Source organism: Stegodyphus dumicola, chromosome 12 (assembly GCF_044657685.1).
Source record: "Stegodyphus dumicola isolate Sdum_Otavi_A_Nest chromosome 12, ASM4465768v1".
Lineage (NCBI taxonomy): Eukaryota > Metazoa > Arthropoda > Arachnida > Araneae > Eresidae > Stegodyphus > Stegodyphus dumicola.
Genome location: NC_140779.1, coordinates 58,290,858 through 58,307,506, shown reverse-complemented (window position 1 = coordinate 58,307,506; position 16,649 = coordinate 58,290,858). Strand labels below are relative to the sequence as shown.

At 32.1% G+C, this 16,649-nt stretch overlaps 1 protein-coding gene across 1 annotated transcript in view; it reads left to right on the top strand.

The window, feature by feature from the left end:
• LOC118192976 (uncharacterized) overlaps window positions 1–16,353 on the top strand; it is a 163,983-nt gene extending 147,630 nt beyond the window's left edge. The window contains exon 2 of the mRNA XM_085827745.1: window positions 10,909–16,353. Within this exon, the coding sequence (XP_085683871.1) occupies window positions 10,909–11,825 (917 nt within the window). The 3' untranslated portion in view covers window positions 11,826–16,353. The remainder of the gene's footprint in view (window positions 1–10,908) is intronic.
• The last annotated feature ends 296 nt before the right edge of the window (window positions 16,354–16,649 follow it).

Sequence of the window (16,649 nt, the reverse complement as noted above, 5' to 3'; positions counted from 1 at the left end):
TTATGTGCTGTTACGTATGATTTTGTGTTAATTGATTTTCAGAAATTACATTATTGTTTATCAGTACATTGTTATTTGCATGTAAAATTTGATCATGTCATTATAAATTGAGGTGGCTAGAAGAAACTTATTTCTAGTATATAGATGATGCCTACAATCATAGTAAACTTGTAAAGTCATTAAGTTGTTTTGAAGCAGGAGACATGAAAATTAAGCCATGCCCTCGCCGCGACTCCCACCTTCACCTCTCGAATACTCGTCGAATGTGCTAACCGTAATACAACGAAGGTATGCTGGAAGGGAGGATAAAATACCTTACATACTCCCCATTTCAAAGGGCGACTGGAAATCAGGGGACCCAGTTGCGAAATCCTGTTGGTAAAGAATCATCATCCACCATCTTTTTAGTTCACTGTAGAGTTATAAGGTTTTAGTTTTGATGTCAGGAAACAACTGAAGGAATGTGCAGTGCCCTCGCCGGGAGTCGAACCTGGACATCTCGAATACGCACCGAGTGTGCTAACCGTTTCACCCCGACGGCATGCTGGAAGGAAGGAGAAAATACTTTAGAAACTCAGAAGGCCAGAGGAAACTCTGGTGGAGGTCGGTAGCGGTTCTGACGACACGCAAACCTTTAATGCTGCTAGTGCTACTTTGATAAACTTTACATTCCGAGAATGTAGCGTTATGAAGGCTAGGAAGAAAAGAATATTTATCAAACAGACAACTTACAACGACATTATTAATTGTTATTATAATTGGTGCATCTTAAATGAATTCTTTAGTACTGTAATTTAAGTAATTAAAAGGAAGAATGAATTAAAATTATTCGTCTAATACAATGTAAAAATATTTTGCTTTCCTCATAATATGGTGTCCTATTAATTGTAGTTCCAGTGGTGAATCAGGTCAGAGATAATTATTATTAAAGGGCTTAACAGTGTAACATTAACTCAAATATCCTTGAGACCACAGTAGATTAACAAGAGAGTTATCGCTCCGCCTAATGTGAACACACTAAAATTCTCTAAAGATATTAAATAACCTTTTCTTTCTTTTTTTTCCAATGGCGATTGTGAACAATTACAAATGTAACCCGCCCATTAATCTATACAAGGCCGGATGTGGTGTTATGGCACCTAGTAGATGGACCACCATCGCCTTTCCTATTGAAGGGACGGACAGTTACAAGCATGCCTTCTCCGGGATTCGAATCCAGGCCCTTCGGCATCGCAGTCAGCTTCCCTGATCACTGTACTGACTGGGCAGCGATATTAAACAACCTTCTTATTTGAATATAATATAAACAGAAGACATTAGTTTAGCGTACAATTGCGGGTGGTGAAGTAAGAGAAAGTTGAAATTAAAATTTAAAAGTATATTAACCACACATTTGGCCAAACTAAACTGGCTCATAACTTTACTGGCACGATTTAACGTCGTCTAGCAAATAGCTAAAGTTGGAATAATAACTGGCAGAGCTATGCAGTAGAAAGTATAGCTGCACGCCCCGCGGCCAAAAGTTTATCTCTGATACATTCAAATTCCTCGCTTTAAATACTCTTCAGTCTGATTTGCATCCTACTGAGGGCTAACATCTTTCTAGATTCTTATATACATTCAATCTAGATTCTTATATACATTCAATCTAGATTCTTATATACATTCAATCTAGATTCTTATATACATTCAATCTAGATTCTTATATACATTCAAATTATCATCCTAACAGAAAGGACATTTATACTCTAGATTCTCATTTTTTTTTCTGAAAATAATCTGATCATAAGAATCTGATCATAAGAGACACATAACGTTAGTACATTAATTGCTAAATTAAAAATGACTATTAGTGAAAAATATAAAGTGTTTAGACAATGTTACACTATTTAGGGACTTTTAAATTTTAAAAATATCTTTCCTGTACTTTCAGATGATTGTTCAAAGTAATGAAAACGTAGAATAGTAGATGGTCTATATTATAAACAAAATATTCTTGCTGTACGTACACAAAAAACTATTAGGTAACATGGAAGTCTAAGAAAATTTTAATCTGTGAATATATGTGGCCAAAATGGGTGCAGCTTCTGGAAATAACATTACTGTTGAAAGATAATTCATATTTCAGTCATTTTCCTACGATAGCAACAAAATATGCTTTAATGTTAAAATTAATACACTAAATGAAAACATAATTTACACAAAAGGTAAATATAAACAAAAGTGTAAATTTAATAACAAATTGTTCTTAAAACAAAAATACTCATCTTTTTAACTGACTCGGGCTTACCTTTAGGTTATGAGTAAGCATATTTGGAACACTTTCACGTGATTTTACGTCATGATAATATAACTAGTTACGCATAATACTCTATTAATTTGATATTTTTATTGAAGTACGTCACACAAATATTTCTCTGTTATCATAACATATAAAACCATTCCGAAACTCATTCGTTATAAGGTTGACTGATGAGAACACGACAGAGAATGGCTCGCATCGCAAGCCACAACATAACTCCCGATGCTGGGTCAGTATGATTATATGTAAGGCGAAATTACAGTGCTCTCCATTATGGCACCGTATGCCCAATACCCATCATAGTGCTGCGTGGAGGAAAGGAATTCACCTAAAAGACGATAACATGTTATTCATGGATATATGTGCTTTCAACGTGCCATTATGGCCGCAGACACCTTTACTGTACAGCTAGAGGTACGCAAAACAATGACCGTTGTACTACAATCCGTGATCCTAAAGACTACATCTGACAATAAGCGCAGATATACCTATCTTTCCTTTGTAATAACTGTATTTCCTGTATTAAAGTGGGTAATTATTTTATATAGTCTGCAACAACTATTCACACAAGATGTTTGTCCTCTTGAAAATGGTACGTCAACAACGTTGTGAATTTTCATGCTGCTATGTACGTCTTTCCTGAACTCACTAGGTCCACTCCGCAGGGCAGTGAGTAGACTTTGACCAAAGCGAGCAAAAAGGAGGTAGTCATCGAATACTATTACTATCCCGAAAAGAAATTGAAATACAAGTTGACACATGTTTTGTTTTCTTGTTCGAAACTGATGAAACATACGATTCATCTATGGAAATCGCTTCCTTTTTTTGTGTTTTATACTGATTCTAAGTGACGTTATAGGTACCCAGTACCTGTATATGTATCGCAAAGCTAATTATTTTCATGTTTTGCCATTCTTTATCTAAAATGTCTTACGGTGCTTTAGCTAAAATTTGAGATCGAGTACTACATCATTTACGAGACTGCAGCTATATTTGCAGCAATTATTAGTTGAAGGCTACTGACTCGTTTAATTGATTTTTAAAAGTATCCACTGTAAACATTGATCACAAAAATGTTGTGGAGAAACAACAGAAGACGAAAACATCATTGTACACAACAAGAATAGAAAACAAAGAGAAAACATCGCGGTAGAATATCTTTACATAGTAAAAACATTGTCATGGAAAATAAAGCGGTTCAAAAACTTCACAGGTTAAAAACATTCGTAGTCGAAATCCTGTTAATAAATATTCGAAAATATCGCGTTAATAAATAAAGTACCTACAAATCGTCTCATGACGGTAACATGATAGATATGCCTGACATATTTTAATAACTATTAAACAAATATCCAAACGAAGTGCACGCTCTACATTAAAATGTTAATGACACTTTAAAAACTGAATAATCGGAAACAAAACAAGATTTAATTTTCACTAAAAGAAAATCAGATTAACAAAGATGAATGAATGATTTTTGAAAGAAAATAATTTTATTATTTTATAGTTAATTAAACAATTTAAATAGAGGTAAACTTATGCAGTTACTTATCTTCCCTTTTCTAATTCTTTTTAGACTATGTTTTCATAAAAAATTACCAGTAAAAGTTTAAAAAGGAAATTAATTAATTAATGACTTTTTGTTTGTTAACCATATAAGTTTAGAATTCTCTTAACTGCTATAATTAGCATTAATTTTCTACTCATTTTATGTTTTTGAATGATTAAGTTTCCTTCTTACCTTTTCAACAAAAATTTATTAGTTAATTAAAAATATGATATATAAAAGTTGCTTTATTTTCGATGTTTTGTTGTTATTGTCTTGTCCAAGTAATTTCATAGAAGAATGGTTGCCAGAACCTCAAGGAGGTTGAACTTCTACTTTCACCGCAGTTTTGAGAGTGGTTTTTCAGGGTTCACCAGGGGTTTCCCTCAACTACCACCCAACGACATGAGTGAACTTTCAGCTCATCATATATTTAGAGTGCCCCCATACTTCAAAGATACTATACGTTTACAATCGTCCATGCTTTCTCCGAGATTCGAACCAGGCCCTTTGGTACCGCAATAGGCTCCTTTAACCATTGCACTGTCTGGGCTCTGGGCGGCCACGATGTTTTAGAACTTTTATGTTTTTTCCGTGCTTAGTTTTCTCCCACGAAGATTTTGTATGACTACATTTTTGTCCTGCTTTGTTTTCTCCTCTACTATTTTCTTCCACAATGTTTTCGCCTGCAACCATTTTTATATGAACATCTTGCATTATCTGCTATTAAAATAAGTAATGTTCAGTGCTTGGAGGAGCATTATTCATTATTATGTTCTTATACAACAGAAACCATGCACTTGATAGAATAGCCCCTTTGATTTCTGTTATCATCAGAAACAATAATAAAGATCGACGGAGAAAAGTTAAAATTAATGACTTTACTTTCATAACAATTAACGTTTTACATTGGAGTCAAAACAGACGAACCATAAACAAGTTTAACTGGTTACAGACGAAAACATCGCGGCAAAAACATCGCGAACGAAAACGTCACGGAGAAAACAACGCAATGCGAAAACGTCGTGCTACAAAACATTGTGGGAGAAAACATCGCAAAGAGAAGACATCGCAGTTCTAAAACATCGTGGTACAAATCATCGTCGTCGAAAATAAAGCGGTTCAAAAACTTCGCAGTTTAAAAACATCGTCGTCGAAAATATCGTGGTACAAAATAAAGTATCTACAAATCATCGCATGACGATAACATCGCAGACATGCTTTATTCAGGCTTTAGCATGGCATTTTTATTTTCATATTTTTTATTAACTAATTTTTTTCTGAGAAAATAAGAAGGAAACTTAAGCATAGAAAATTAATGAAACTTATAGCACTTAATGGAATTTTAAACTGACATAATTAACTAACAAAGACCATTAGCAAATCATTTTTTATAAAGTTTTTACTGGTAATGTTTCATGAGAAGTATAATCTATAAGTGCATTTAATTTTCTATGCTTAAGTTTCTTTCTTACTTTTTCAGCAAAAATTTATTAATTAATAAAAAAATGTGAAGGTAAAAATTATCCTTCTTTACATCTTGCGCTCCCAAATCATTACGGGAATATCCATTTATAATTATTAAAATTTGAGAAAAGCATGTCTGCGATGTTATCATCATGCGATTATTTGTAGATACTTTATTTTTTACCACGGTATTTTCGACAACGATGTTTTTAAACTGCGAAGTTTTTGAACCGCTTTATTTTCGACGACGATGTTTTGTGCCACGATGTTTTAGAACTGCGATGTTTTCTCTTTGCGATGTTTTCTCCCACGATGTTTTGTAGCACGACGTTTTCGCCTTGCGTTGTTTTCTCCGCGACGTTTTCGTCCGCGATGTTTTTGCCGCGATGTTATCGGCGGACACCAATTTAACTGCTTTAGTTTAACTCTAAGCCGTATATATACGGCTTAGAGTACTTTTGGTGATGCCTATAAGAATGTTATAAACGTACATCTTGAAATATGTCCAAAAAATAAGGGCAATGTATTAAAAATAAGCATATCCAGGTATAAAGTAGCAGGGGTATTTTGGCAATGAAATTAAGAAAATACCTATTTCACGCGTTGTGTCTCAAAACGTCCCTTTGGTCCAGCTGATAGGCTAGTGTTATCCAGATAGGTTTACCTTCTAAAGCGGACACATGCCAAGAAAATGACTACTCATTTGAGAGTTATTTTATCAGTTTTTTGAATATGTATTGTAATTTATACCTAAATCTGCGTATCTGCGACATACGTAATTATGAAAAATTGTAATTATGAAATCTACGTATGCTGTTCAATGTAATACAGGGCAGAAAAAAAAGAGCATCCGAAATCCATTACTTTTAGTTTATTTATGCGCATTTCACAATGGCTATTCCACATGTCATGGATAAGTGTATATTCCACGTATTTTGTGATTACTTGCAACATGCGAGAACACTATTCAGGAGTTATATCCCAAATTACTGATTGTTCTCACGAAAATCTTCCACAGTTCGGGTCGGGCGTGAAGCACTTCTCTTTGAACTTTCCCCTAAGGAAACATTAAAAATTATTTTTTTCCAAAGGAAAACATCACAGATTACATTTAGACATTGGAGGAAAAGGAATGTCAGTACTTCTGGAAAAAAGTCATTCCAAAAACATTCCTATAACATTGATTCATTTCTCTGGTCCGTTAAAACATTAACATAAAAATAAACGACGAATAATATATAGTCCAATAACAATGGTCCTATAAAACCTTTAAAACATTAACATAAAAATTTAATATTAAGCATGCGAAAAACACTTAAGCATTGAAGAAAATAATAATAAATTAATTATTCATATCACTTCATGGTTTGGGTTACTCTTTTTTTGTCTCACCCTATGTTTAATGCATAATTAACAAACTTCGTTCTGTTTATGTAATATTGAGCTCTTTGTTACTATGAAATTTTTTTTACATAATCTTTAACAGCCCTGCTTTAGACATAAGAAACCTTTACAGCAAAAATTATGATTCCAATTAAAAAGAGGGGTTGAAAAAACGATGAAAAAGTGTAATATAAAAATACAGCATAGTCCATAGTATTAAAAAACTACTTATTATTTTGTTTTTGAAATTAGAGTGAACAAATGTTTTAAAATATCACATGGGTATGGCATTAATATATCTGCAGTAATCTAAATATACTAATTTTACCGTTAGATATTGATATGATACATTAGACTTCGTATAGAGTGAAAAATCTTCGAAGCATTTTTGCGTTACTAGGATTATTCTTTTAGATGTTTTTTCTGGAAATGTAAATACGCACAGACGGACCAAACAACGAGATATCATTCAACATTTTTTAATGATTCTAGTTTTAAATATGCTGAAATTTATGTTTTATGTTTAACTTTTTAAAATATTTTCCAATGTTTTTTTGCAAAACATTTCCGGTGTTTTTATTTTCCATTTTGAATTAGGAGTTACGACCTGTTCGTCGTGTTTATTAACACAACTTTGCCTTCATACAAATTAAAACAGGTGCATATGAACGAATAATTTCTCTTTTAGAACATTCCAAGCGTCGGAAGAGAAAAAAAGTATATATATAGCGGCAGGAATGCTTCCGTTTTAATGAAGGGCAATGCAGGTACGTGCCCATGCCATTCAAAAATGGCAACCTCTCGTGTCGCGAAACAAAAGAAACTGGAGAATCTAAATAACGCTAATGGGAGCATCCTCATAATGAGTTATTAATCTTGCTTTTTGCAAGAACGGTGTTAATGTTGTTAGGAAGTGCCTCGCTTTTTTTGATCTCTCATCCACTCTTCGCCGAAGCATTAATTAGTATTTGTATTTATTTCATCGCAGGTGGTGGCATCGGGACTCGATGGGCTGAAGCCAACGAATGGCGGTAATTAGTTTCGTTCGCACCTTTGTCTTCATGTGACACTTAAAGTCGAGTTTAAAAGCTTCGGAGCTCGAATGCAGAGTCTGCGATTTAAAAATTTATAAGAAAATGAAAGCCGATGGGCTCATTATTTTATGCAGGCTGGTTGACAGAAAAATTAAGGAGATGGAAATTTCTGATTATTTTGTCTTACCGCTTTCGGAGAATTTCTAGAAGTATCTTTGGTTCTTTTACTAAGTTCTATGAGATGTTTAAGATGAAAGTTTCTTGCTATTTAATGATGAATAATTTTTAAATTGCTATTGAAACTAAACGTAAGTATTCTAGCTTGGTTTTGTTTAATAGCAGTGCTTAAATACATTAAAAATCTTGATACTTCTTAAGTGCAACTTAGTGAATTATGACTTTGTATAACAATACTTTTTGGGAAGACGTAGAACTTCGAAAAATATATTTATCTTAAAATAGCAAAAATTGCAATCTTCTTATTTTGGCATGATGTTTGTTTTATTTTTAAATTCATATAAAAATAATCAACTGTTATCTCACAATTATTTTTTAAATATATTTTATTATTTAATTATATTTTTAAAATATATTCCTCTATTATTTCAAAATTATTTAAAAATATCAGACAAAGATGATTTCCATACATTAAATTTACCTGTAAAAATATCGTAATACCTTTCTGAATGTTCTACGAGATCACTGGATTTACAAAAAACACAATGTTATAGAAAGTTTTTAAAATTTTCATGAGTAGCATATTACATAATTTGTGTTATTGTGAGAGTCAGCAAAATCAATTTTATTGGATTATGGTAAAGCCCACTAGGGCTTTATCTGCTTAAAGCAGTGCTTCATGGTGAACGTTTTAAGGGAAACTGGCTCATATTTATGTTACACATTGTGAAAGCTAGTACGAAATTGAAATGAGGTCTAAAACTCTGTAGGAGATTCCTTTTCTTTAGATGGAGATCTGGAGATATCACAGCTGTAGTGTCCTCGTGAAACATAAACTTTCTAACATTCATGACCATCATAACTGTCTGTTAGAAGACTGAGAATTGTTCTGTTGTTGTATTACTATTGTTGAACTCGTTTTTCTATCTTTAGATCCTTTTCATCTTGTTCACTACCCAAGCGAACTTGGTATTAATTTTATCGACCAACTCAAGGGATGAAAGGCTGAGCCAAACTTGCCCAGCCCGGGGATCGAGCTCCGGATCTGTGGTGTAGCTGTGCGACTGCGACAGCCATTTCGCCACCGCGCGGTTTTATTGAATTATACTGCTTTGATATTTTGAACTTATGGCCAATCGATGAAATAAGTAAAACAAAAATTTAACAAGAGCTTCGGTAGTATGCTAAATGTAACCGCAACGAAGAGACATTAATGCTTTAGAATGAAAGCAGTCTACAGAGGCAGGTACTGCAAAATTGTATTTTCCTCTTTCTTGTTACATTTTGACCACAGTGTCCCACCAGTAATAACTGGTTCTACTGTTAAAAATTAATTTATAGTACATTATGACTCATCATTATAAGCATATTTTAAATAATTTATTTGAACACGATAATGTGGAAAATTTTGATAAAATGACAATGCGATTACCAATGGAAGGTACTGTTCCCCTTAAAATGGGAAGTATTGGCTAACCGAGTACTAAGAAGAATTTCTTAAACCTGTTCAAGAAAAAATATAATCCCTTACGAATATTAAACCCAGAGTCTACTTTCTAGTAGAATGGCATATTTTAGAAATGTGGCAGCTCGGCAGGTAACGCTGGCTGGTGGGCACGGAGAGTACCGTTATAACGTTGCGCGCCTCCAACTTGCACGCAACCAAGAGGTGACTGTGAAAGCTGTATAAAACACAGAGTCTTGTAAAGGGTTTAAGTCCCTTTTTATTCAACGTAATAAATTACAATTGCGTCCTCTTGACGCTTACAGACGGTGCCAACTCGGCAGTCAAATAAAAATAATAACCTGAAAAGAAACTAAAGACAAGATTCTAACTACGAGGCTCTCTAAAATAACTAACTCACCGCGTTTTACAATACCGCTGCTAATTCAGCAGACTTGAAGCTCACTGGAACGATTAACACTACTTCCCGCCAAGCACATAGGCCGAAACGCGGGGTCCTTCAAATTCTCGCTAACTACCTCCGCGCTCGCTAAGTAAGAATATCACACACCGAACTTGTTTCCTTCTATTTAAATCAGAATACTTCCGCTGATAATTTGAATGCTTGCGCGTTCTACTCAAATTTACATATTCTGGCATTGGCAGTTCCAGGGGAAAGTAAGGCTTGACAGGAAAGATAGTTTAAACTTAAAATAAATGTTAGTTAAAATAAATATAAACCCTACACCGTGGTGAAGCTTCAATAATAATTAAAACAAATGCTAAATAAAGATAAATATATAATTCTAATAATGAAAATATGATTATATAAAAATAGAGTTAATGTACGTGGATTGTAAAAGTTGTAACGGCTCGAACAATTTATTCTCCTTTTGCAAACTCGTTTATGAAAAAATGCTGCTATAGCAGGTTGTTCATAAATGTTGCTAGTTAAGCAACATTTATGAAATATAAAACTGCAAATCTTTTATATAGTGTAAAGGGAATAAGTTGTTGAGGGACAACAATCAGCTGAAATGAAATTATTCTCTTAGTACCAACAACTGCCAAAACAAAACTGTCTGTATTTTAATTATTATTCCATTTAATGAAATCTGCTTGCAACTCGAAGTAAGAAATTCATGAAATGATACGTGTATGTACTTAAAGAGTTTACTATATGTAAAACGAAGCACTCCATTAGTGAAGAAGTTACATGAGGGCAATGAGAACGTAAAATATTTCTCTTTATGCGGAATCAGATATTTCGAAATGTAATTCATCTAAGCAGAGAAAATAAGAATTCTTATTAAAATTATTTTGTAAATACGAACGTTTATTGTCAAAATGTCTAAAATTTATAATTTAGCCAGCACTGCGTTGCCTAGCCCCGATTTAGTCTATAATTTCTACCACCGACGCGTTTACACTTCAGATGCTATAAACATAATCTTTTTTTGCCCAGACAGATAGATTACGTCATATGAAGTATAAAAGTGTATATATGTAGAAAACATTATATATCATCTATTTAACCATAATTTATTTTTTCCAGGTTATTTATACGATGTTCGAACATCCGGAGAATACATCCCAGATCCTGTTCCTGAGACAAAGACATTGGATGGTTGTGATCACCACCGCCGCTTCAGCCATCACCACAGGAAATCAGATACACCTTGGATAGCATTTGATGAAGATGAGGATGAAGAAGATCACGAGGGAAGCTGTTCCTCAGATTCTTTCAAGAAACAGCTATCCAAGGACCTGCAGGATCCAGCCGGTGATTCCTCTTCCGCAGCTACCAGTTCCGATGAATCAAACAACAGTATTGGGTGCGGTTCTTCTGTGTCGAACTCTTCTTGTGGCAGGGGAGAAGCCACATCTTTTTTGGTCATCGGGGACGGTCGAACGCGTAGACGTAAAGACCCTGCAGCACCCCGTAGGGACAGGTCTCGTTACACGTGTTCCGAGTGTGGTAAACAGTATGCCACATCATCCAATTTATCGCGACATAAACAAACGCATCGTAGCCCAGACTCGCAGTTGGCCAAGAAGTGTCCCACCTGCGGGAAGGTATATGTCAGTATGCCGGCTTTGTCGATGCATGTACTTACGCACTCGCTAAGTCACAAGTGTAACGTGTGTGGAAAAGCTTTTTCCAGACCATGGTTGTTGCAGGGACACATGCGCTCACATACGGGCGAGAAACCATTTGGCTGCGCTCATTGCGGCAAGGCCTTCGCGGACCGCTCCAATTTGAGGGCCCACATGCAGACTCATTCTTCCTTCAAGCACTACAGATGTCACAAGTGCAACAAATCGTTCGCTCTGAAGTCCTACCTCAACAAGCACTTCGAATCCTCTTGCTACCGCATGGATGGGCTTGTCGAGCTACCCGATGGTGCAGAGGAAGAAGCTGAAGGAGACGACGAAGCGGATATGCACGAACCCCCTACAAAAACGCTTTAGCTTTATGGGATATCCGTAATGTCGGCTCACTGACCAAGAAAGATGGCTTAGTTAATGAAATATTTCGTATTTAACTCAGCCATTATAAGTTATTAATGCTGCTTTTGGAAGTTATAAGGTGAAAAGTTGCAAAGAAATTCTTTTGGTATTTAAAAGAATTTTTGAGCTATGTAGCATGCTTTTATACATTGTTTTCGGTATGTAAATAATTTACATTTTTTAGACACAGGTAATAAGAAGAGTGTATCACATTAATTTAATAGATTGCTTTAAATATATGTTATCCTCGTTGATTAGTAATCAGAGCTTAAATAAGTTTCATCCTAAAACTTTCTTTAAATTAGTGAGCTTTTATTTTAGATTTACAATAGTTTATCAAATGTTACCTGGAAACTTACAAATATGTGTATTTAGCTTAAGTTACAGAAATACGATTTTTTAAAGCATAGCTTAAATATAGTTTTAGACTATTAGGGATATTTTATGATAATAATAACGATATAAAATTTTATTTAAAAACTGTAATTTATTTTAACAGAATATTGCGATTGATATAAACATTAAATATAATATAAAAAGTTGGTTTGTAATAACTAAATGATAATTTGAATGAATTTATTTTCAACAAGTTACATTTTCCTTGAAGCAATAAATGTTGAAGTTTTACATTTAGAAAACAGTACACTGATATTTTAAAGTTTACTGAAATGATCTAATGACTGCAATATAAAGAACAAAAATAATCATTGCAGATTGGAATTACATTTTAAACCAATGACAGCGGCTAGTCATTGCGCATATCAGCAATAAATGTTCTTTATTTGTAAATACGAAAATTTGGCACCAGAGCAGAAACATTGGCAAGTGTCAATATCAAAGGTGTACAGGTAGACTTCATACGTATTGATTACACTAATAAATTTTCTAATGAAATTGTTAATTATTTAGCTGCAATGCTTTAATTTAAATGATATCCATGATTTATTATTTTATGATTATATTAAAAGGTAATCATTAATAGTTTTAGAAAATGTTTTTATTAATTGCTATTTAGTACTTTTTGTTTTAAAATTAGGTTTAGATATTTTGAATAACATTTAGTATGGTGCTGTGGCATCTGAACAGGTCTTGATAGCCATAATTATCTTATTTTAATTCTAATAAACCGTTTACTTAAAAGCAAGCAACAGATCAGACTATATGAATTGCTTTTGTTCTTTGATAGAAACTTTACGGTTTTTCAAGATGTATCAAACATAGTAAAGAAATTATATCCTAACGTTAACTTTTGCTTCTTATTTGCAACACAACAGAAAATTAATTAGATATTCTTCACCGAGAATAAACCCATTATTTTTTAAAATCTTTTTGTCTGTGATATAAAAATTGAAACATAGATTAGTATTAATAAAATTTTAAATGTAATGATAATGAGTATGAAAATTAATATATAAATATGCCCTGTTCGTGACAGAAATCTGTTTTTCTTTTGACATCCGAAACTATATAAATGTTAATTTTCTAATTAATGTCCTTCTCCTGAAGATAGGTAATACTAGATAGTAATTTAATAAAAACGATGAAAGACAGTTATTCTCAGAAATAGTCGATCAAAATATATTTTTTATCTCATTTAGTTGTAGGTAATGCATTTCACTATATATGTTATAAAATGAACTACAAGTAAAACGTAAGAGCACAAAATAATGCGAAAGAAAACATGCAGTAAGTTGGCAAATTTTCAAGTTAAATGCTGTAATTTTGTGCTGATTGTGTTCCAACGCATTTACGATGCATCTCAAATATAATGTATTACACAATGACATCGATTCTTTTCATAAATATATAAAATATACTAAATAATAACTATATTTAACATATGATATCCATGCATATTATATAATCGTATTGTAAATCTGTACCAAGTGGACACGCTCAGACACATTTCACGGATATGAAAGGTTATTGTATTATATTTTATTGCCATCTGTGGATATTTATTACACTGTGTAGTAAAATAAAATATATCGCTCTTCATTTTAGGAAAATCGTACTTTTCTCTATGAAAATTAATATCAAATGGAAAAGGTAATTTCAAATGTGCAACAAATATAAAATATAAATTTCCGAAATATTGTCTGAAGTAATATTACGTTCACTCGCTACTGGCTAATGTTGATGCCAGATGCCATATTTGTTTAAAAGTTGAGCTTAATATACTGAAGGTTACCATTATTGTTAAAATTTATGAATGGGTGATATAACGTTTTGTGTATGAATACTTGAGCTAAGTAATATATATATATATATTTAAAATTTAATTAAAGTTTAAAGAAAACATCATATTCAGATTCGGGAATTTAAAAGAATTGGTATAAAGTTACAGAAAAAAAATTATATCAGTGAAAAATCGTTAAAAATTGAGTAATTTTGCGGTAAATTTCAGTTTTAAATAAGTTAAAACCGATAGCAGTTTTAAAAACCAGAAATAAATTAATGCTCAGGAACGCATTTGAAAAAAAATTACAAAATGGAAAATGAACAAAGATTTTGAAATTTCTTTTAAAAAACTGATTTAATATTTCCCGGGACATCTTCATCAGGAGTTTGGTGGCTCAAGAAATGCGGAAAAATGTTTCTTAGCTAACCAATGTAAAATTCAGAAATTTAATTAATAATTAGAAAAACCTTTCATTAAGAAAAAGCAAATGAAACTGTATGTTGGTAGCCCAACCGCGGCAGGACGAAATTGAAAAAAAATACTTGGCTGAAAAAAATAATATGAAAGTAGAAATAGTAACAGTAAAAGAATATTTCAGGAAGAAAAAATTAAAAACTTTTTTAAATTTTGAAATGTGTTGAAGATGAAATCCTGTAATCTGGAAATTGAAACTAGAGTCTGTCAGTAGAATACAATCATCAATAACGCAAGAAAGCAAAATTGCATATTGAGGACACTAATTAATAAAATTTACATAATTCGCAATGAGCACAAATTACGAAAACAATAAAGAAAATCTTTGAATTTAAAATTTTAGTTAAATTTATTGCTAAGAATAACGAACAAGAAAATAGAAAAAGATCTATCTCTCTCTACATATACATATGTAAAATTTGAATTTAAAATGAATATTTAAGCAGTATTATGAATCAAAATAAAATACTTTTTATTTGTCATGATACACTTAAGCAATACATTATATTTAAACTTATTTTTAAACCAAATATAGCAAAATATCTTTAAAATCGCAAATTCAGTCTCAGTTTCAATTCAGAAAAACACTTTAACAATTAAATTAATTTGAAGCAGTTCAATGTCTTTACGGCTAAAATTTATGCGTAGGTCAATAAATCGATTACGAGTGAAAGTGATGAAATAAGCATTTTCTGAAAGGCAGTTTCCTTTATTAAATATTAGTATTTTAGTAACTACCACGTAAGAGAAAGTATTATTGCAAATATATTTCAAATTGAAGTTTAGCATGGCAGGTGCGCAACAATACAACTCGGCTGGTAATCGATGTCTGTTTTTGTTTTGACACTCGACAGAAAGCTGTCACGAACAGTTTTGAACGGCTTGTTCCAACATCTGGATTGGATAAGCGTCGTTTATTAAAATAAGCTCTGGAGTATAAACTTCTGGAATTTTATTTTGTTTTAGTTTTCGTCACTGATAAGTGAATTAATGCTTTCGCATTGCTTAGGTCACAAATAGAGACCAATTTGTTACGAAAATGCAAGCAGGCAGAGTTTATTCTTTTAATTGAGTTTAAACTGTCGTTAGTCAATTTCGAATGTCCGTTTCATATTCAGCAATAAATGTTCACAGCAATAATATATGGGTGAACGAATAGAGCATGCGCGAATAACGTAGAGCAGATGATGGCACCTTAATTCTGAAGATTTACTCTAATGTATAACTCATCATTTTCCATGTTAATTACTTTAAACGGATAGAAATATTTTGAAAGCTAATTATTAAGAGTTCTCAACTGTTTCTAGATCAGAGTATATTTTAGTAATTGTATTAAAGAAATATTTATAATCAGGTATAACTAATCTGATAACGGATGATGTTTAATATTTAATACAGTCATTTGCTCAAGTAATGAATTACTTTTTGTAAAATCCTTTTATTTCTTGGTCTATGAGAATATGGCTAAGACTTCTTTAAAATAAATTTTAAGCGTATTAAAACAAAGCTCTTTTGATTTAACCTTTTTGAGCTCGACTTGATTTCAGGAATTAGAAATGTGACATTAATTTACAATTATGCCTCAGACTGAATTGATTGTAAGTTAAAAACTATAATTATTACTACTAAAATTTTAATGTGACACTTTTCATAAACTAAGGTAAACTTAAGAGGCTATTATATTTTAATAAAAAATAATTCAAATAAAATATTTCTGTAGTATTATATTTTATGATATTTAATTTATGGAATATTGCAAATTTAATTCATAATTTTCTGATTTATTGATTGATAACGTTTTAATGTATTTATTTATTTTTTTAAAAAAGTATTATTTTGGGGTTCATAAATAAAAATCTTACTAGTAATTATTTACTTATTTTTCAAAATTTACATGTTAAAAGATTTTGCATTTTTTTATTTTGCTATGAATAATTATTGAAGATTTAATCATTTTTCAACATTATTTATTTTTCATTCAATCATACTTTTCAGTTTCATGTTTCATGTTTGAGAAGCTAAAAACATATTACAATATTTGTTTTTTAAAAATTAGAGCATAATAAGAAATTTCTTATATTGAATAAAGTTTAATATGATTTTTATCATGGAATAAATTAGCATCATAG